Source organism: Canis lupus, chromosome 11, assembly GCF_048164855.1.
Source record: "Canis lupus baileyi chromosome 11, mCanLup2.hap1, whole genome shotgun sequence".
Classification (NCBI taxonomy): domain Eukaryota; kingdom Metazoa; phylum Chordata; class Mammalia; order Carnivora; family Canidae; genus Canis; species Canis lupus.
Genome location: NC_132848.1, coordinates 3,845,699 through 3,867,405, shown reverse-complemented (window position 1 = coordinate 3,867,405; position 21,707 = coordinate 3,845,699). Strand labels below are relative to the sequence as shown.

Sequence of the window (21,707 nt, the reverse complement as noted above, 5' to 3'; positions counted from 1 at the left end):
GTGTGTTCCCTAGTGCACATGTTCTCTCCCGTATCCCCCCCCCCCCCCCCCCCCCCCGCTGGGTGTGAGTGTGCTAGTGAAATTCGGTGTGAAAAACAGCTGCCTCGAGCCAGGGCTTTCCTGAATGTGACAAAGCCACAAGTGCAGGCAGGAGTGTGCTCCGTATCTTCAGAGCAGGCACCTGGTCCGGGGCTTGCAAAAAAAAAAAAAAAAGTCAAAGGAAGGGGTCTGGAATATGAATAAATACGAGGGGAAGGAGTCGTCTCTGCATTTTCACTCTGTGGAAGGGCACAAGGGCTGAGCAATATGCTTATTATTGGATAAATGCTTTCCATGGAGATGGGGAAAGGCCTAATTCCTCCTTCCCCCAAGAGAAACCGTTTCAGTGGGAACCTCCCTTCGACCCCAGAGGAGGACTTCAGCTTGTGTGTACTGCGATTCCATGACGGCAAAGCCCTGCAAGTCTTCGCCAGCCAGCCCGCCTGGGTTACAGCTTCGCCACTTTCTGGCCTTGTGACCCTTGGCCTGCTACCTAAGCTCCGGTGCCTGTTTCCTCATCTGTAAATAGAGCTAAAGAACAGTACAGCCGCCTCTCCGGCTCTTGTGAGAATTGAATGAGTTGATATATGCAGAGTGCTTAGGACCGTACCGGCACATAGTAAACACTCAGTGTTCCCTATTTTAGTCAGGCTATTTTACAAGTTCCAACGGGTGATCCCAGCCCCCAATTCCCTTGGGGACCGGGAACTATACACATGGTCGCATAGTTATAATTCTCTTATCCTTCATAAAATAATATTCTTCGTAATTAATAACATATGCAGAAGGGACATTTGGCAGCGCCAGAAAGGTTTGAGTCCTGAAACAGAGTGATTAGGTCAGATCACCCACTCCGCAGCTATGTACCCCCTGCATCTTCATTCTGTTCGTCAATTCCTCATACACCCTCTTCTCTCCCGGGTCCTACATCAAGGGCAAGACAAGGGTATTAGGGATAAGGCGAACTGGCTGGCAGGCATCTCCACTGGGTGGTAGAGTGAAAAGGGTATCAGTTGGAATCAGAAGACCTAGACTCACAGGGGCGCGTGACTGGCTCAGTGGAGCATGCAACGCTTGATCTCGGGGTGGTGACTTAAGGCTCCACGCTGAATATAGAGATTACTTAAAAATAAAATCTAATAAAAAAAAAAAAAAGACCTAGACGCATAGATTTGTTTCACCTCTTCCTGGCCTCTGAGCTTTGGCTCCCTTTCCTGCACCCCTCGGGCCTGTCATAAAGACCGTGTATATTTGAAAGAGTGTCATAAACTATTAAGTGTTATAGACAATTATTATGAAAGTAATTGAGAAAGCCTGGTGGTGGTGTCTGGTTATAGTTACTGTCTTCCTCCATAACCTGTTCTCTGTATAACTACTTGGCCTTTTTAAGCAGGAGGTGGTTACAGGGGGCTGGCGGCCTGTGGGAGGGTTATGGAGCAAGATGTAGGTACGCGAACGAGCTCTTTGGATGTGTAGAGTGGGTGGTGAGAACACTTGCGAGCTGGAATGCGGGGCTAGAAGGGTGAGAGACCAAACGTGTATACATTCCTGTCAGAGTTTGACACTGAACATAAATCTGTAGGTCAGCAAGAGTTGGGGATTGCATCTGGGGCCTGGCATGACACATTTCCCCAGCACCAACACCCATCTTAATTAGCCACCTCCCACAGGAGGCCCTAGGATGCTTGTTAAGGCCTCTCCATGCACCTGGCTGAGGACTTCTAGCAGGGGCTGGCTGGCAGAGCTGATGGGCCAACGCTAGAGGGGGTGGGAGGTGCAGGAGGTAGTGCTGTCCCAGGCTGTGGGTTTGAAACTCACCAGTCAGGAAGTGAGGCCGACAGACGGAAGGGCGGGCAGGAGCAGGGAGTTCTGGGGCACAGAAGAAGGGGCCTTCTGGTGTTGAGGGACTACGGGGCCATGGGCTTCAGGGCCAGAGGTTGCTGTTAGCCCGGCAAGACAGGTCGGGGCAACATGCATGCCCAGAGGCAGTTGGCTGGAGCTGCTGTGAGAGCAGAAGTCAGACGACACGAGGTGGCCAAGCAGTCTCTTTGCCGCCTCAGGAAGCTGGCAGAGAGGGTGGGTGACCCTGAACTTCGGAACAGCATCCAGGCCTCACTGGACAGACTGCATGGTAAGAGAAGGGTTAGCTCCCAACTTCGGTGTATCAGGGACCCCAGGGGCGAGGGGGGGCGGGGGATGGTGTGTAGCATAGAAGGGCTTGCTGTGTCATACATCACTTCCCAATCAGCCACTTCCTAGTTCTCTAGATGGAGCTGGGACTCGGGGGAAGAATACATTTGGACAGGATGGAAAAAATACAGGAGGTGGTGTTCTTCCCTTTTCCCCAACTCTGGTCCTGCTCCCAGGGGAGCAAAATACAATTCCCTGCTGAGCTGACCTTGGCAATGGAGAAGTGGGTGAGCATGGGGAAGAGAAGCCGTGACAGACCTATGGTAGACTCGGACCCTGCCTGGGGAGTCCAGGGCAGGAAGCAGTGTGGGGCAGGAGGTTCTGGGACTGGATAATGTCTTCATTCCCAGGACCCGCAAAGGATCAGTGACCTCTTGTTCTCCAGCTGTAGAGAGAAACACACATTGGAACACACCATGCAGAGAATCTCAGGCTCCCAGGCACACACCACTGCTCAGACTGCATGCTTTGCATAGCCAAAGTGTAAAGAAGTCCCCAGGACTCTTTTGGTCCCCTCTCTTCCCCACGCTCCCATTTCTGTCCTCCCGCCCCCCCCCCCCCCCCCCCCGCCCCAACACACCTTCCGCTCTACCTCCTTAGTGCCATTAGAGCAAGTGATGACAACACAGGGAGGAAGTGCTGCCATGGCAACACCATCCGCCACATCCTCCTGCCCACCCAGCCTTCAGTCCTGTGGTGGGGCCCTGGCAGGAACAGCTTCTCTCTATCCACAGGGCCCCACCACTAAGGAGCTGGTGGAGCTGAAAGCCGTCTCCGGCCTACTGTCCTCTCATTGACCTCTGGGGTGGCAAAGAACTGACAAAAGCCAGCTACGTGGTTCGTGAAAGGTGTCTGGGAGAAGTGCATCTTTCATCATATCCTGGTCTCCCAGCCGCTCCAGTCTTAGCTGTCTCCCTGGGGCCGGGTGGGGGTTCAAGAGACCATTCTTCCTATTGGGGGATACTCCTGCCGGACCTTGTTGATGGTGGAGGCCACCACACCATAACCGGGGAAGGAAAATTTGGCTCCGGTTCCTAAGGGGACAGTCTGATCCCCTTAGCATTGCCTTTCTGAGGCTAGTGGCCCTCTTGCCTCCGGTCTCCACCCTTTGCCAAGAACAATGGCTGACACCTTTCCTACAGCCTCGGTGGGTGGAAAAGCAGACCTAGGGGGAGTGGCCCATGGGGCCTCTTAGGGAGGAACTCCAAGCCCCACCCCTGTGGGAAAAAAAAGGAGGAGGAAGAAGGTTTAGTGCAGGTGGAATCGCTCTGCTTAGCTCTGGAGAAGGAGGGACTGAGGAGGGCTGGAGGCTGAAATCTCCGAAGACTCCACTGTTCATAAGTGATTTGTTGCACTCTTCTCTAAGAGTCAGGATTCCGTTCCCACTGAACATAAAGGAAAACTGAGGCCACCAAAGGAAGGAAGAAAAATTAAGGCAGAAGCAGCAAATCAACCTACACCCTCTGTTTTCCGAAAATTCAGAGAAGGCTCCTGAAGGGTCTCCTGTCCCTGGAAAGGTGTCGTCCTGGGGTGGGGTGGAGAGGGGAGTGCTGACCTCAGGACAGGACCCTAGCAGAGTTTCAGGGTATAGGGGTCTCAGGAAAACAAAGGGCATCCAGCATCCTGGCACCCCCCCCACCTCACCCCCTACCAGGCCAAGCACGCTCCCAGCTCCTGCCTCTGCCTCCGAGAGCCGCCCACGACAGCACTTATTATAGTCTCAGCTGCGTCAGGAGGGTGGGACGCCAAATTAGGGGAATGCTGAGACTCCCTGGGTCCGGGGAGGGGTCTCCAAGCCTGCATGAAGGCCTCCCACCACTCTGGCCCATCGCTGCTGGGTCTCAGCCTCTGTTCTCGATTGGCCCAACCCCTTCAAGCTTCTCCTCAGGGTAGAGGACAGTGAGTCTTGAACTCCAGGGTCCCTAGAAGGGTGGTGGACTGGGAGCAGACAGACGTTCTCCATTCTATCTCCTCTTTAACCTTCTAAAAAGGCTCCACCCTGAAAACCTCAGGAGACTGAATGGGAACCCGAAAGAGGCTGGCACCTGCCTCAACTGAAGGGCTCCTCATATTCAGGGGTACTAAATACCCCCCACGTGGGTCACCAGATTTGAGGATGTGTCTCCGTCCACCCTTAATCCCCCGGGAGGTCCCCCCCACCCACCCCACTCAGCGATTCTCCTCTCCGCTTATCCCCGCTGATTCTGAGGCACTCTTGGAGCTACGGTTGCTATGGAGACTGGATGCATTTTGGTATGGGGGGTGTCAGCCTGTAGACACACTCCTTCTCCTTCCACCTCAAGCTGGAGCCTTTCACTCACTTCTTGGCCTGGGCTGCAGGAGCCCTCTCCCCTCCTAAGGCACCCCCCTCGTTCCTACTCTGCTAAGTTCCGTGCTTGTCCCCATCCCCAGGGAACACTTTTGCAAGTTCACTTTGGGACAGTTGGGCTCAAGTCGTGGCCCCCGCAATATACTGCGTGTGGGCGTGGGCTGGGGTGGGGTGGGGTGGGGTGGGCAGGGCGGCCGGGTGATGGGAAAAAGAATGCGCCCAATTACCTGGGGAAGACAAGGGGTCCTGGGGAAGGGATTTCAGGACTCCCCGTTTCCCCATTTCAACTTCCCCAGAACCCGCAGTGACCCCCTGAATTCGCCCCGTTCCTCCTGCGAACTGCCCACCCGCCTACTGCTTTATACCCCGTCCCTACAGGCCACACCCGGCAGTCGCGCTCCCTAACCGCGGGGTGCTAGGGGAGGGGGCTGGACTGTCGGAGTAGGGGAGTCCGGGTTCTCGGAAATCCAGCCCGGGATTTGGGAGGGAAATCCAGTCCTGGATTTTGCACCGCCTTCTCCGACAGCCGAGCCGGTGGAGAGAAGGTGGGGGGGAGCCTGGGGGGGGGCGGGGGGCCGCCTCCTCCTCAATGTGAGGGGAGCGCCCGGACACAGCGCGCATCCGGACCGAGCCGAGCCCCGGCGAGCCCCCCGGACCCGTCGCCCGGATCTCACGCCCCTTCCTTCCCAGACCCCAGACCCGCGGGTTCCCACCCCCGAGGCTTCCCTCCTTCCTCCCCCGCCGGCGCCCGCATCTCCATCCCCAGCATCCTCCCCGCGCCCCTGCGAATCCCCCGCACGAGCAGCCCAGGAGCTCCCCGCCTCCCGAGGACCCCCGGCCCGCGGCCCCCGAGCCCCTTCCCCGCCCCTGCCTCCCCCGCACCGGCTCGTCCTCTCCCCCAGCCTCCTCGGGTCCCTCTTCCCTGCCCGCTTCCCTCCCTCTCCCCCGTTTGCCCCCACGACCGTCCTCCCCGCCCTCCTCCGCCCAGCTCGGCGCCCCCACCCAGGCCGGGGCGCAGGGTCCGGCGCGCCTCCGGAGCAGCACCAAGGTCCCGGGGCTCCGCGGGGTGGGGGCGCAGGGCGGGGAGCATGGGGAGGGGGCGCCCCGTGTGATGGGAGGGGGGCGCAGGCGGAGGCGGCGGCGGCGGCGGCGACAGCGGAGCCGGGCCGGGGGCTCAGCGGGGGCCGGGGGCTGGGGGCAGCGGGCAGGGCGGCCCCATGGCCGGGCCCCCCTGAGGCAGTCCGGGGGAGTCCCCTCCCCTCCCCAGCTCGGGGGTCGCGGGGCCCCATGAGCCGGGGCGCGGGCGCGCTTCAGCGCCGGACAACGACCTACCTCATCTCGCTGACCCTGGTCAAGCTCGAGTCGGTGCCGCCGCCGCCGCCGTCTCCGTCCGCGGCCGCCGCCGGCGCCCCCGGGGCCCGAGGTGCCGACACCGGGGACCCGGGCAGCCCCCGGGGCGCGGAGGAGCCGGGCAAGAAGCGGCACGAGCGTCTCTTCCACCGGCAGGATGCGCTGTGGATCAGCACGAGCAGCGCGGGCGCCGGGGGCGCAGAGCCCCCCGCCCCGGCCCCGGCCCCGGCCCCGGCCAGCCCGGCCCGCCCCGTGTCCCCCGCCCCCGGCCGCCGCCTGTCCCTCTGGGCCGCCCCGCCGGGGCCCCCGCTGTCCGGGGCGCTGAGCCCGGAGCCCAAGCCCGGGGGCGCCCCCACGCCGCGGCGCCCCTTGCTCAGCAGCCCGAGCTGGGGGGGCCCGGAGCCCGAAGGCCGGGCGGGCGGCGGCGTCCCCGGCTCGTCCTCCCCGCACCCCGGCACCGGCAGTCGGAGGCTCAAGGTGGCGCCGCCCCCGCCGGCTCCCAAGCCTTGCAAGACCGTGACCACGAGTGGCGCCAAAGCCGGCGGGGCCAAGGGCGCGGGGAGCCGCCTGTCATGGCCCGAAAGCGAAGGCAAGCCCAGGGTCAAGGGGTCAAAGAGCAGCGCGGGGACTGCAGCTCCCGCCGCCGCCGCCGCCGCCGCCGCCGCGGGAGGAGGAGTCGCAGCCACGACCTCTGGTGGGGTCGGCGCTGGGTCGGGAGCCCGAGGGAAGCTGTCCCCTCGGAAAGGCAAGAGTAAGACCTTGGACAACAGTGACTTGCACCCGGGACCGCCTGCTGGCTCTCCTCCTCCGCTAACCCTCCCGGCAACCCCGGCTCCAGCCGCCACTGCCACCGCCGCCTCCGCGCAGCCCACTGGGCCTGCACCTCCAATCACTCTGGAGCCTCCAGCTCCAGGGCTGAAACGGGGCCGGGAGGGGGGCCGAGCATCCACTCGAGATCGCAAGATGCTCAAGTTTATCAGCGGCATCTTCACCAAGAGCACAGGGGGGCCTCCTGGCTCGGGGCCCCCTCCCGGACCCCCGGGCCTGTCTTCTGGCAGCGGGTCCAGGGAGCTGCTGGGCGCAGAGCTCCGCGCCTCCCCTAGTGAGTAGGACCAGGGCCTGAGAACAGGGAGGGGAGGGCAGTGGAATGCTCAGCTTGGGGTGGAGGAGAGGTGTGCAGGACTGAACTAGGGAAGCCTCTCGCCGCCGGTGGGGGTGGATGAACCGAATTCACTCCTCCGCCAAGGCCTGGGGCAAAGACTAAGAGGTCCCGAGCGGGGGTGGGTAGCTACATTGGCGACAGGAGAGGTGACTCGATTTCAGAGGGACCCAGAAAGCCTCAGAGCTTTCTGGGAAGATAATGCCCTTGGTCAGAGTGACTGTAGGAAATGTCTCGTGGAGGAGCCCCAGACCCCACTCCCAGCCTCGGTTGGACTCCGGGGGCCTGGGAACAGAGCTTTGCCTTGCCTGAAGGAATACTGAAGGTGGAGGCGATGAGGGAGCCTCAGTTTCTCCTGAGCACTTGGGGCAGGTGGCGTGAGAGTGACCTTGCAGGCAGCTCCTCGCCAGGGATGGGTCTTCCCTGGGCCCAGGCGGGCTGGTGAGGCAGCAGGGAGGGACTCTCGTTTCTTTCCGTGCAGTGAAGGTGGCTTGGGCAGGCCGGGAGCGTGGGGGCTGGAACGTGATGAATACTTGGCTGTGAAGTGAGAGGGGGCGGCTGGGAGCCTCACCCCCCCTGCCCCCGGCCCCACGCGGCGCTGAAACCCCGGGGGGCGGCCCACGAGTGACTCAGGGGGACGAACTGCTGCAAAGGCAATTCTTACCCCCGGAGACTTGGGAGGGGGTACCAGAAGGTACTGGTTTTTTTCCCCGGGGCGGGGGGTGGGGGTGTCTTTTTTTTTTTTTTTTCTTTCTGGCAGAAAGAGCCTGCAGGGACTCTTGGTGCGGCTCGCACTCCCGGGAGGGGAGGCGGTTCGGGAGCGGGGGCGGCCCCGGGGTTTGGCTCCGGAGCGGGTGGGAGCAGATGGCTCCGGATCCCAGAGTTCCCGCCGCAGCTGCGGCGCCCCGGGAACGTCCGGCCGGTGTCGGGCGCGGGGGCCGCCCGGCGGAAGGAGCATCCCGCCCCCGCCCAGGCCCGCGGCTTCGCGGCCAGCCGGGCCCTCGCCCGCGCTTGGGGTCTCGTGGGGGCAGTGGGGGAAGGGACGGGAGACGCGGCCGGGGAAGGTCCCAGCTCCCTTGCTGGGGCCGCGGGAGGCGGCAGGGCCACCGCTGGTGACCTTGAGGAGGGGAGGGGATAGCCCTCGCCTCAGTTTCTCTCTTGTGAAATGGAGACTGAGGAAGGCCCGCGCCCTCCCGTCCCAGCCCCTCCTCCCGGGGTCTGCCCTGGAATCCGAGTCTGGCGGGTGGGATCCTTCCCAGGAGACCCTCTCCGGTCCTCCCAGAGGGAGCGACCCGCCGCCGTCAGACCCCGGTCCCCGGTCCCCGGTCTGGGGCGCACTTACGTTTGGGGATGTGCTTTTAGGGAGATGCCAACCGAAGTATTTTTGTCTAGCTGGCTCCGTTGCTAAGCAACCACTGAGCGGCAGCAACAGCTGCGGGGAGAGCGGCTGGGATGGGAGGCCTGGGGACCACTCTGGAACCTGGCCTTTCCCCGCAGTCCTCCAGCCCAGGCGGAGTCCTGGGGGGAAAGGGGAGCCGCCAAAGGAGCAGGGTGGCTGAGGGGTGGGGTGCTCCCGGGCCTGGAGCGCTCTCTCTTATGGCTCCTTTCCTATTACAGAGGCGGTGGTCAATAGCCAGGAGTGGACTCTGAGCCGCTCCATTCCTGAACTGCGCCTGGTAGGTCACCCATCCGCTGGTGTGTGGGGACGCTCACCTCCCAGCCGCTCAGCTCTCCCCTCCCCCTCTTCCCTTCCCTCTCTCGCTGGGAGTGAGGGAGAGTTTTCCAGTACTCCTGAGATCCTACCTTCATAGCACCGTCCTGGGGCTCGGTATATCCTGCAACTTTTTCTTCTTTAGCCTCTTTTGTCTTGTTTGTCCGTGGGCCTGGTCCAGGCTTCTCCTCCTTCCTGGCATCTCCCTCTTAGCCCCTCATGTTCTATTGCTAACACTTTCTAACCAGTGCCTAGGGCTGTGGCATGACTTCCCCCTTCCCTCCACACGGTACTGGGCTGCTGGGAATCTTCAGCCTGTGGTCCACTTTGAGCTTGGGATCATTGCCACACTCCCCTGATCTTCCAGAATGCTCTCTTTTTTTTTTTTACTTTTTTTTTTTTTTTGGAATGCTCTCTCCTGACCAACCATCATCCAGTCCCTGCAGGCCCCTGCTTGAATGATTAAGCACTGCCAGTCTCTCTGAGTTCTCTTGAGTGTTCAGACCCAAGTATTTGGCCTCCTCTTGAGTCTCACAATCTCTGCTCCACAACCTTGTTTTCAGGGTGTGCTGGGCGACGCCAGGAGTGGGAAGTCATCGCTCATCCACCGATTCTTGACCGGTTCCTACCAAGTGCTGGAGAAGACAGAAAGTGAGTCCTCAGGAGCCAGAGTTTAGGAAGCTGGGATCAATGAGTAGGCCGCTATGGAGACCAGAGGAAAGGATGAAGCCACAATCCATCGATCCGATCGCTGAAGTACAGGGAGCAGTGGGGAAACTTGGAGATCTGTGACCTCTGACCTACTACCACTTCCACCCCTTCCCAACAGGTGAGCAGCACAAGAAAGAGATGCTGGTGGATGGACAGACTCATCTAGTCTTGATCCGAGAAGAAGCTGGGGCACCTGATGCCAAGGTGAGGGGTGAGGTGTTGGGGTAGATGGGCTGGTTGGGGTCAGCACTAGCCATGGGAGGAAGCTCTAGTTTCCGACCTCAGTGGGCATAGTGTCCAGAGGAGTGGACTTGTCTGACCCTCCCTTTTGCTTCCCTCACCCCCCGCAAGTTCTCAGGCTGGGCAGATGCTGTCATCTTGGTCTTCAGCCTGGAGGATGAAAACAGTTTCCAGGCTGTGAGCCATCTCCATGGGCAGCTCACCTCCCTTCGGGGGGAAGGACGTGGAGGCCTGGCACTGGCATTGGTGGGGACACAAGGTAAGGTGGGCCTGGGGAAGCACTGCCTTCAGGGGAGTTCTTGACATGGCTGCTGAGACATTGGCCAACATAGGCGAGAGCTTGGTAAATGTGGACACGGCCACTTGGATTGCAGTCACCCTCTGGAAGGAGCCTCGTCTCCAAATAAGGGAGTTATTAAGAAAAAAAAAAAAACCACACACACACACACACACAAAACAAAAAACTTCCCAGGGTCTGAGCAGAGAAAAGAGAACCCTCTAGAAAGGAAGGGACATCTGTCATAGCAGTCTCCAATCCTCCGAGATGTCACCTACCTTGTGTTCTCACTGCCACTTCCTGTCACCACCATGGCAAACACAGAAAATCTCAGGCTCTAGTGTGGAGAGAAAGCCTTCCATCCTCCCTAGGCTACAGCTGGGTCAGGCTGACACCTTTCAAAGGAACGGATCTACAGAAGAGAAAACACAAACGAAGTGATAGAGAAAATACAGAGGGCAGAGACTTTTGAGTTCTCAAAGTGACTCAGAGGCTCTCAGATGCCACCAGGGCCAGGAAGAGCTTTGCCAGGACGCACCAGTACTGAGCTGGCACGACCTTCTGTCTGGATGCCTGTCCTGCAGGAGCCTCCCTCCAGCCGCCACTTGCCTCCTGGCTCCTTGCTGCAGAGTGAACGGTCCACCTGTTCCCCCTTCAGCCTTTTGCGAGGTGAACTCCCACTCAGTTCAGCGTTCAGTGTATTTGCAGGGCAGGGTGATTGTCTGCAGGGCAGGGTGATTGTCACTTGTGAGTCTCAGGCATTTCAGACCTCGTCAAGAAGTCCTCACCTCTCGAATATTCTTGGAGGCCTCACCCAGAGCTCACCCAACCTACGCATCCCGCTCCTGGGCTAGTGAGCTGGGCCCAGCATTCCGAGAAGGGCAGCTTCTCTCACGGCCTGTCCTTGGTGTGCCCAGCCTGGGACTGGAGCCGAAGGGAAAAGAAAGTAGCAAGAGTGGGGAAGAGGCGCCCTCATCCAATCCCGATCCTCTCCTGTCCCCTCAGACAGGATTAGTGCTTCCTCCCCTCGAGTGGTGGGCGATGCTCGTGCCAGGGCTCTGTGTGCAGACATGAAGCGCTGCAGCTACTACGAGACATGTGCAACCTATGGGCTCAACGTGGACCGCGTCTTCCAGGAGGGTGAGTATGGGGCCCGGCACACGTGGGAAGCAGAGGAGCTAGGGGCCTGGGGTGCTCTTAGGGCATCCAGGCCTCTCTGAGTGACAGGAACTTAGCCTGCAAGGGAGGGAGGAGGGGCCAGGGAGGTCAGAGAAGGTTTGCTTAATAACCACGTGGTGTGTTTCCGGGGCAGGAAGAGCTCCCAAGACTACAGGTGGCACGAAAGCCACAGTGACAGGGGAGTTGGGGCCCATGTTATCTCCTGGGGATTTCTCAAAGTTGGGCAACAAAGGGTGGTCTCGGGTATCTGCCCGGTTCATGTGTCCTTCCTCTCCCCCTTCCTTCAGTGGCCCAGAAGGTGGTGACCTTACGAAAACAGCAACAGCTTTTGGCTGCCTGTAAGTCCCTGCCCAGCTCCCCAAGCCACTCGGCTGCTTCCACTCCTGTAGCTGGGCAGGTGAGTTGGGGTTTCAGGGTCCACAGAGGGGCTGGTAAGATGCAGCAGAGGGGTTGGTGACCCAAGAACAGGTTCAGGGTACCAAGGAGGTTGGGGGTAGGGGGCGAATGGAAATGGCAGTGACACCATTTTTAGAGGGTGCTCTGGACTAGAGATCAACCAGGTGCAAAATGCTGTTTGGAATGTCTTTGAGCAAGTCACTTAAACCTCCCAAGGTTTTAAGAAAATTGTATGGGATAATACTTGCGAAATATAAAGCACTATGGCAGTGAGGAGTCTTACTATTAATATTTTTAAAAGATTTTATTTATTCATGAGAGACACAGAGAGAGAGGCAGAGGGAGAAGCAGGCTCCATGCAGGGAGCCCAATGCGGGACTCGATCCCAGGACCCCGGGATCACGCCCTGAGCCGAAGGCAGATGCTCAACCGCTGAGCCACCCAGGCGCCCACAAGAGTTTTATTATTAATGACAATACAGACGATAGCTTGCTGGGTGGGGGTATCTCAACTGTCCTGCTGACTCCTTCATCCATCCCCAGGCTAGCAATGGGGGCCACACCAGCGATTACTCTTCTTCCCTCCCATCCTCACCCAACGTCGGTCACCGGGAGCTCCGAGCCGAGGCGGCTGCGGTGGCTGGATTGAGCACCCCAGGGTCCCTGCACCGGGCAGCCAAGCGTAGGACCAGCCTTTTCGCGGTACTGGACAGGATGGCTCCCCCATCCTCCGGTTCTCTGTTACCTGCCCATCTTCCCGGTCCCTCGAGCCCGCGGTGGGGCCCACTTTCGTTGCCCTCCCTGTCCTTCCATCAGCGTATCCCTCTGCTCATTCTCTGACTGGTGCCAATAACCATTCCAGAATCGTCGGGGCAGTGATTCGGAGAAGCGGAGTTTGGACAGTCGGGGAGAGACAACGGGGAGTGGGCGAGCCATCCCCATCAAACAGGTGGGTGGTCCAGGGGCTGGGGGCAGGGTGGGGGTAGCTGGTCCTTGACTGGCTTTTCTCCCGTGTCTCTTTCCACACCCCAGAGCTTCCTCCTGAAGCGAAGTGGCAACTCCTTGAACAAAGAATGGAAGAAGAAGTATGTGACCCTGTCCAGTAACGGCTTCCTACTCTACCACCCGAGCATTAATGTGAGTGTCGGGTTGGCTGGGCCGCCCCGGCTGGCCCTGGACACCCTTCCACCTCTACCAGTCGGTGCCTCTGACGGATATTAATGTGGTTTCCGGGAAGCCCCAGACCCCCTCTTCTAAGTTCAGCAAACGTGTTAGGCACCCACTACACACCCATGCTGGAGAGGGGAGAGTAAAGATACGTCCCCAGGAACTTGCAGTCTCATGGGAGAGCATGGAGGAAGGACCTCCCCCTGGTCTGCCATTCAGGGAATCCTCCTGGAGGAGACAGTTTTGGGCCAAACCCTTCCCCTAGAAGTTCATTCTTTATTTTTTTTTTTAAGATTTTATTTATTTACTTATTTATTTATTTATTTATTTATTTACTTACTTACTTACTTACTTATTTATTTATTTATGAGAGAGAGAGAGGTGCAGAGACACAGGCAGAGGGAGAAGCAGGCTCCATCCAGGGAGTCCAACGTGGGACTTGATCCCGGGTCTCCAGCATCAGGCCCTGAGCTGAAGGCGGTGCTAAACTGCTAGCCACCCGAGCTGCCCTAGAAGCTCATTCCAACACAGTCAGCCCCTAGGATCCCCTCTCCAGGTCCTCTCTAGCCCATACTATTGGCTGCTTCCAGTACCACCAAGGACCTCAGCCTTCCCACGTTCTCAACCCCTGTACCCCTCCAGGATTACATCCACAGCACCCATGGCAAGGAGATGGACTTGCTACGAACAACAGTCAAAGTCCCTGGCAAGAGGCCCCCAAGAGCCATCTCTGCGTTTGGCCCCTCAGCCAGCATCAATGGGTTGGTCAAGGACATGAGCACCGTGCAGATGGGTGAAGGTCCTGGTGAGTGGGGCTCATGACTGAGGGGCCAGAACTGGGGATGAGGAGGGGTAGTAGGGCAGTGGGAGTGGGCTGGATAAGCAGGAAGGTGGGTGATAAAGATGGACTACGTAAGGAGTGGGTCCCAAAGACAGAAGGGCTCACTGAAGCTTTATCTTGTTCCCCTCCCAACAGAAGCCACCACTCCCACCCCAAGCCCAAGCCCCAGCCCCAGTTCCCTGCAGCCACCACCAGACCAGACGTCCAAGCACCTGCTGAAACCAGACCGGAATTTGGCCCGAGCCCTCAGCACTGGTCAGTGAGGTCCCACCCTCCACCCCACTGTCTTTCAGATGTGAACAGGATGTGGGTGGGCAATGAACTTGGGGCGGGAGCTTGGAGACTGGAATCAGTGCACGAGTGGACACACTGAGCCTCTGCTGGGTGCCAGGCACCAAGCTCAGTCATGCTATGATTATCTAGTGGTTAACACGAGTGGGTTCTACAGCTAAATTGCCTGAACTTAAATCTTAGCTTGCCACCGGGCAAGGCACTTGACCTCTCTGTGCCTCGGTTTCTTCCTCTGTAAAATGGAGATAATAGGTTCTACCTCAGATGTGGCTTTGAAGCTTAAACGGTCAGTATTAGTCAGCCGTCAGTATTTAGAGCGTTTGGAGGTATATATAGTAAATTGTAATGGCAGTCCTTACAGCAACCTTGTCAGGTCAAGATTATTATCCCCATTCTAGGGATGAAGAAACTGAGGCTCAGAAGATTAAGTGACTTGCTCAAGGTCTCAAGGCCAGTAAGTGGCAGAGCCAGGATGTGAGTGCAGGTCTGACTCTAGACCACTCATCTGCCTACCTCCCCAGGGATGATCAAGGGGGACCTCCTGGAGAGGACGGGGACCAAAGCTAGTTCAGGGGAGGAGACAGGGCTCTGGAGAAATCAGGAAATCTGTGGCAGGGGCAACTGAGGCAGCTGTGTCCCCCTCCCTAAGACTGTACCCCATCTGGAGACCTGAGCCCCCTGAGTCGGGAACCCCCTCCTTCTCCCATGGTGAAGAAGCAGAGGAGGAAAAAATTGACGACACCGTCCAAGACTGAAGGCTCGGCTGGGCAGGCTGAAGGTGAGGCCCCGGCGGGCAGTTCCACTCCCACCCTGGACCCTTACCCCCAACTCCAGATCCCTGGCCCAGCTCCTGCAGGAGGAGGCAAAGTGCCTGAGCTGAGTGCTTGACTATCATTTTCACTTTGCACATAACTTAGTGAGAAGTGGACGAAGACCCCGCAGCTCCCGTCCTTCCTCCCGTTCCCAGACAATGCCTTTCCCCCCAGTACTTCCCAGTCCTGCCACTCCCGTTCCCAAGGACTCCCAGCAGTCCTGCTTCCTCTCTTAGTGAGCCTCTAGTTTCTGTTCCTGCCCCCAGCCCCACTTGTCATCCAAGGCCTGCACCCAGCATCCCCCCACCGTGACCCCTGGTGACTCACACCTGACTTTAGTGTCCCCCATGGACTCCTCAGCTCCCAGACTCTGACCACCCAGCCCCTCTTCCCAAGAGCTTCTCATGATCACCAAGCTCCCCCAACCGCCCTTGACCACAGTGATCCCCAGTCCTGCCCCCAGTGACCTCCCCAGGCCCCCGAGACTCCTCTGGAACCCCATGACCCCCTTGTCCCAGGCCCGAGACCCAGCTTCTGTCCCCTTTCCCTGTGTTCACTAGGGTTCCTGACCGTCCCTTCCCTCCCCAGAGACCTGGCTCCTCACTGGTCATGATAGCTGGTCCCCACGCCCTGCTCTCTGCTGGGTGCTCAGACCCAGGTTCCAGATCTGCACTCTCATGGCTCTTGGCTTCCGCTCTACTCTGCTCCGGGGCCACTGACTTTAGTTCTGCTTTCTCTCCCCATCTGTCTGTCCTGCTTTGTCTCTGGCACTCTGTCACTACTTCTCTCCATCTCTCCATCTGCCTCTCTTTTTCTCCTTTCTTGGTCTCTTTCTCTGTTCTGCTCTCCATTCTATCTCTATCTCCTTCGCTTCGGGAAACCAGCCAAGCGCAAAATGTGGAAACTAAAATCCTTTGGTAGTTTAAGAAATATTTATAAAGCAGGTAACAAGCGGGGAGCTGGGAGGGGCGCTCAGCTGGGGTGCAGAGGGGTGGGGGTGCCCCTGCCTTCCCCTGCATGTGCTCGGGCTTCCTGCTCTCCCCCACCTTCTGCTTCCCCAACCCCTCTGCCCCACTCCCAGGGGCTTGGGATGGACATCAGGGGGGAAGGGTCTGGGGAAGGCCGCCACCGCTGTTTGAGCTCGTCCCTCATGACCCCATCCCATCCCCCCACCCAGAGGAAAACTTCGAATTCCTGATCGTGTCCAGCACTGGTCAGACGTGGCACTTCGAGGCAGCCAGTTTTGAGGAGCGGGATGCCTGGGTCCAGGCCATCGAAAGTCAGATCCTAGCCAGTCTGCAATGCTGTGAGAGCAGCAAAGTCAAGGTAATGGGGCGGGGGGGGGGGGGGGCGGACGGGGGCGAGCAGAGGCGAGTGTCTGAAGCGCCTGCAGAAGCTCCGTGCGAGCCCCAACCCGACCCTCTCCGCAGCTGCGCACCGACAGCCAAAGCGAGGCGGTGGCCATCCAGGCGATCCGGAACGCCAAGGGGAACTCCATCTGCGTGGACTGCGGGGCCCCGAGTGAGCGCAGGCGGGCAGCGGAGGGGCAGGGCGTGGGGGACTCGGGGGCTGGCGGCTGCGGGTTGCGGGGGTGCGGGGTACCCCGCCCGGGGTCGACCTCCGCGCTCCCTCCGCAGACCCCACGTGGGCCAGCCTGAACCTGGGCGCGCTCATCTGCATCGAGTGCTCGGGCATCCACCGGAACCTGGGCACGCACCTGTCCCGCGTCCGCTCGCTGGACCTGGACGACTGGCCCCGGGAGCTGACCCTGGTGCTGACGGCCATCGGCAACGACGTGGCCAACCGCGTGTGGGAGAGCGACACGCGGGGCCGCAGCAAACCCACGCGGGACTCTTCGCGGTACGTGGGAGGCAAGGGGCGCTGGGGGCCTCCCCGAGTGGGGGGCGGGGGTCCTGGGTGCGGGTCCCAGAGGCCTCGCTGCAGCCGCCGTGTCGCAGGGAGGAGCGGGAGTCGTGGATCCGCGCCAAGTACGAGCAGCTGCTGTTCCTGGCGCCGCTGGGCGCCCCCGAGGAGCCGCTGGGCCGCCGGCTGTGGGCCGCCGTGCAGGCCCAGGACGTGGCCGCCGTCCTCCTGCTCCTGGCCCACGCGCGGCACGGGCCGCTCGACTCCGGCGTGGAGGACCCGCAGCTTCGCTCCCCCCTGCACCTGGCGGCCGAGCTCGCCCACGTGGTCATCACGCAGCTGCTGCTGTGGGTACGTGGAGGGGGCGTGGCCGGGCGTGGCGTGGCCCGGGTCGGGGGCGTGGCCCGGGTCGGGGGCGGGGCCGGGCGGGGGCGGGGGCGGGGCCGGCGGGAGCCCTCGCGTCCCCGGGGCCCCGGGCGGGGGTCGGCCCCGCGGGCCGCTTGGTGACGCGCCTCCCCGTCCCCGTCCCCGTCCCCGTCCCCGTCCCCGTCCCCGCAGTACGGCGCCGACGTGGCCGCCCGCGACGCGCAGGGCCGCACCGCGCTCTTCTACGCGCGCCAGGCCGGCAGCCAGCTGTGCGCCGACATCCTCCTGCAGCACGGCTGTCCCGGCGAGGGCGGCAGCGCGGCCACCACCCCCGGCGCGGCCCCCGCCCCCGCCGCCGCCGCCACGCCCAGCCCCCGCCGCCGGAGCAGCGCCGCCAGCATGGGCCGCGCCGACGCCGCCGTGGCGCTGGTGTAGCCCCGGGCGGAGCGCCCCTCCCGCGGCCGGCACGAGCAGGCCGGGCGCACCGCCGGACACACGCGCCGCTCCCGTCCGCACCCGCCCCGGGCGCACCTGTCCCCCCAGGCGCGGCCCCCGCGCTCCCAGAGGACACGAGTCGCCCCCCGCCCAGCGAGGCTCGGCGACCCACAGCCCGGCCACCGGCCCCACCCGGACCGCTCTGGGCCCCCCGCGGGGTGCGCCCCCTGGGGTGGGCTGGGGGGACCGGCAGTCCCAGCGGGAGCGCACACCCAGGCTGGCTCCTGGGGCCGCCGAGGGGGGCTGGCGCGTGCGGGAGCCAGCCCTGGGACTCGGGGCCGAGACCGGGGCCCCCACCCCTTCCAAGCTGATCTCACTGCCCAGTGAAGGGGGAAGGGCAGCGAGGGGCAGGACCCCTGCTGCCCAAGGGGGTAGGGGGGTCCCCAACCCTTTCCGTGAAAGGGACCATGAGGAGTGGAAACCAGGACGTCCCCCCACACCCACCCATGGATGGAAGCTGAAGGGCCGGGGGAGCCAAGAGCCTGGGCCCCTCCTCACCACCAGCTCGGGAGGGAGGAGAGACGGAGCCGAGCGGGCTAAGGGGACTGGGGAGAGACCTTGTAATTTATTGCTTTGTTCCCCAACGAGGGGGCGGGGGCGGGCAGGGGCTGGGGAGGGCGTTTCAGGGTAGGGGAAGCCGGGGGTGGGCAGAGGGTGGGGTGGGGTGGGGGTGCTCTCGGGTTGTGAGTGTCTGTGACCGTGACTGCGTACCTGTGACTGTGCAGCGCCCGTGGTGATCTGGGGTAGGGGGCACCCCTACAGTGGGACCCCTCCCCCACTCTTCTTCCTGTCCAGCCCCACCCTCCCCCTGGAGCAGCTCCAGACCCGTCCCTCAACCCCGTGATCCCTCCCAGCCAGGGCTAAGAGGATGGGAGCTGGCTGGGAGGGTTTCCAGGCCTCCTTCCCCTTCCCCGGAAAAAGGGGGTGGTGGGGTGGATTTACCTGGCCCAGCCCTGCTTCCTTTAATCAATCCAGCCCTTGGACCGTCTGTGTCAGTGGTTTCCGGTCTTTTTTTTTTTTTTTTTCTTCGACTAAAATATTTTGCAAAGGACCAGGTAATTAGGGAGGGGAGAAGGACCGGGGCAGAGGGAAATGCCCCCATCTCCTCTGAGGCAGATGGTGTGAATCTTCTTCAACAGCAATTAAAGAGGAAGTGATTTTGTCTAGGGGGTGAGCTGCTGGTTTGTTCTTGAAGAGGCGGGTCAGGGAATGGACTTGGTCGTGGTGGGGACGTGCGGCGGGGAGAGGGCCAGCAGAGGGTGTCTCTGCTGGGCTGGTGCCAGGGCAACCAGGTGGTAGGTCAGATACTTCGTCCTGCAGTGAAAGGAAACAGGCAGGTCAGAGCAACAGGGGGTATCCAGGGAGCTGAAGTCAGGATCCCCAAGATGACCCCTTTTCTAGGAAGGAGCTGGGGTGTGGAACTCAGAGGAGAGGATGGGGTAGTGGGGAGCTGTTTAGAGAGGTGAGAAGCAGGGGCAGCTTTGGTTTAGAGCAGAACTTTGGAGTCAGATCTGATTTTGAAACTGGGCCCTCCACGTCATGGCTAGGTGGCCTTGGGCAGGTTACTCTGGTGGCATCTGTTTATTTGTAATCTGAACAACATCTGTTCAGGGGACCCGGTAAGGACTCCAGCCCTGGCCATGGAGGGACTGCCCTAGGAACCTGGTACCAGAAGTTAGAGCTCATTATAGTAGGGGGCTGGAGAGAAGAGGTGGGAAATCTCGCAGCCACGAAAGTCCTCAGTGTCCGCAAACTCCATGCCCAGCTGATGTAAACATCTGCCCACCTCCCTGTCACCTAGGCCACTGAGGCCAGTGCTGCCCCCGACAGCTGCAGTGCTTCCTGCTTCAGCACGAAGCCAATCCTGCTGTTTTTCATGTGCAGCAGCGGAAAGCATTTGCCCTGATAGAGGGGCTGGGTGGAGTGGTGTTGGCCAGCAGCCAATGCAGGCTGGGCACGGCCACCAACGTGTTGTCATTCAGTCAATAGCCTTGAGTCTTCTGGTAGAGCCTCTGGTAGAGGCTCGGAGCCTCTCAGCCCCACAACGACATAGAGCTGCAGGTGCACCATCAAGCTAACAAGGTGTGGTTGCAGCAGTGGGTCCAGGTTCCTTTCACATGGAGGCCTTCCAGGATCCTAGGCTGGTGACCACCCAGCACAGCAGCCTGACATTGGAAGAGGTGAACTCAGGGATACAAGGCAAATCAAAAGGAAGGGGGAGGGCACCTGGGTGGCTCAGCAGGTTGAGCATCTGACTTTTGATTTCAGCTCAGTTCCTGATCTCAGGGTTCTGAGATCAAGGCCCGAGTTGGGTTCTGCTGGGTGGAACCTACTTAAGATTCTCTCTCCCTCTTCCTCGTCTTTCCACCCCCCCAAAAAGAAAGAAAGAAAGAAAGAAAAGAAATGGGAAATAGCAAAAAAGACTCAAGTGGAACACCTGGCCATTCCCGCTTTCAGCTCAGAGACCCTGGACCCAGCCATTCTCCACTTTACATCTTGGTGGTCACACTCTTCCTCAGAAGCTCGAGTGTTGGAGAGTCTGTGGAGGAAGCAGGGACCCTGGAGAGCACGAGATTATTTCATTTCCAGCCAATGAAAGGTAGTCAAGGGGTCAGCAATCTCCGCAGCAAATCCCAACACTAAGTAATCCACTGGATGCTTTTTGTCATGGGCTGCCTCTCTGGCCTTGTGGGAAATGTGAAGGATGTAGTGGATGGGATGACAAAGTTTCAAGCCCTCCAGGTTGTGCAGAATAGGACTCTAGGAGACTCCCTGTGGGGCTGAGGGGAGCTGCTGCCATTTTACATCCAAATTCATAGGTGTCCTCGCCTGGATTCCCCTCCACCCCCGCCAACCTTGCCACGTCCCACACCTCCTGCTCCCCTCCTTTTGTTTGACTTAGCACAGCTGGGGCAGACCGACTTCCTCCACGGGAGGTTCCACCAAACTCCCACCAAACGCGCCAAAGGAAAGCAAAAAGTAATTTACTATTGAAAGTACAGGATGATTAAATCTAGCAAGGTTTCCAGAACTCAGTTTTCTGATCTTAAGAGTCTATCCCCATCAAGGCAAACTTTCCCACCCCAGCCTCTCCCAGCTCTCCCATTCTGAAAGATTCCACTGTAGCTTCAGATCAGCTTTTGAGATTCCATCTAAGACTCTGGCCTCCAAGTACCATCTAGTCTCTTCAGAACTCAGGAGCTGGTTCATTAGAACGTCTCGAACGCTCTCCGAGGCCAGGTGCTGTGCCAAGAGCATGATACATACACACAGCAGGTTTTATTCCATACTCCCAACCACCGTGGGAGGCCAGTGTGATTATCCACAACTTACGGTGAGGAAACAGCACTTGAAGAGTTAACTGTTCACGGCCCCACTGAGTAAATAGAGGAGGGAGGATTTGAACCCAGCATTCCCCACTGCAGCTGGGCTCCAGGCGGTGCCACAGGTCTTGCACCGATGAAGCATTCCTCCCCGCAAGACACTCAAATGGACCTGGGGAAGCAGGATATCACAAGTCTACCCGTTTACATTTCTACATAAAACAATCTAAGCATAACATGAAAAATAAGCACCTGTCTACATTCAGAAAGAAGAGGGTCCGTCTCGGACGACTTCCTTCCAGAACACTTGAATCTCACTTGGCACTTTGGGAGACCCAGTTCAGTGGCCTCTAACCTACCTTGTGAGCAGTGGCTGCAGGAGAAGACTGTACAGCTCAGAGATGGGAAGCAAGAGGAGAAAGGGGGAGGTGAGGGGCCCCGTGTCTGCGCTCCACAAGGAGGAGGACACGGAGAGACCTACCCAGAGCCACCTACTACCCAGCACGGTGGGAGGCTGGCCTCCGAGGGCAGCAGCGCCCTCTCTGAGCGTGGCGAGGAGGAGAGTCTTTTCTGGCAGAAATGAAGCGGTGTGGCCAGGTGGGCACGGGGTGTGGGTGGCAAACGGCAGCTGCAGCACGCTGCAGGAGTTCAGCAGGAGGATCCCTGCGGTGGGGTAACTGCATGGGGTGCATTCGGCTTCCGGGATGTGAAGGGGGAGAAGGGAAGGAATGGAAATAGATGAGGAAAAGAGGGACGGCAGTACTACAAGTGTTTCCGCCCTTGGCAGGCCAGTGGGCTTTGTTTCTCTGTCCTGGTCTCTTCCCATGAGCCCTAGTACCACTGGTGGCACCTGGGTGGGGGTTTGTGGAGCACAGGATGGGATAGGAGAGTGTGCACTCCACCCTGAGAACACTAAGCCTCATGCCTGCTACAGCCCCCAGCCCACCTACCCCAAGAAGAAAACACAGA

At 59.9% G+C, this 21,707-nt stretch overlaps 1 protein-coding gene and 1 long non-coding RNA gene across 7 annotated transcripts; one reads left to right on the top strand and one right to left on the bottom strand.

The window, feature by feature from the left end:
* Window positions 1–270: 270 nt before the first annotated feature.
* Window positions 271–6,104, bottom strand: LOC140642425 (uncharacterized). 2 transcript variants are annotated; one of them, XR_012038851.1, is made up of 4 exons: window positions 5,891–6,104; window positions 2,488–2,614; window positions 1,858–2,163; window positions 271–1,553 (listed from the first exon to the last, which is right to left on the bottom strand). It is a non-coding gene; the product is annotated as an uncharacterized lncRNA (long non-coding RNA). The 2 variants fall into 2 exon arrangements; XR_012038850.1 differs by having other exon boundaries at window positions 271–963; window positions 5,891–6,102.
* Window positions 1,882–18,581, top strand: AGAP2 (ArfGAP with GTPase domain, ankyrin repeat and PH domain 2). 5 transcript variants are annotated; one of them, XM_072842980.1, is made up of 19 exons: window positions 1,882–2,170; window positions 8,685–8,743; window positions 9,342–9,429; window positions 9,608–9,693; window positions 9,841–9,988; window positions 11,012–11,146; window positions 11,473–11,582; window positions 12,124–12,282; window positions 12,443–12,529; window positions 12,613–12,717; window positions 13,390–13,552; window positions 13,724–13,843; window positions 14,529–14,657; window positions 15,576–15,635; window positions 15,869–16,017; window positions 16,122–16,212; window positions 16,329–16,551; window positions 16,650–16,905; window positions 17,113–18,581. In XM_072842980.1, the coding sequence occupies exons 1-19, from the start codon at window positions 2,011–2,013 to the stop codon at window positions 17,353–17,355; spliced, it is 2,571 nt and encodes an 856-aa protein (XP_072699081.1). In that variant the 5' UTR covers window positions 1,882–2,010; the 3' UTR covers window positions 17,356–18,581. The 5 variants fall into 5 exon arrangements, with proteins under 5 accessions (XP_072699081.1, XP_072699082.1, XP_072699080.1 ...); XM_072842979.1 differs by lacking the exon at window positions 1,882–2,170 and adding an exon at window positions 5,715–6,653; XM_072842977.1 differs by lacking the exon at window positions 1,882–2,170 and adding an exon at window positions 5,715–7,010.
* Window positions 18,582–21,707: the final 3,126 nt, after the last annotated feature.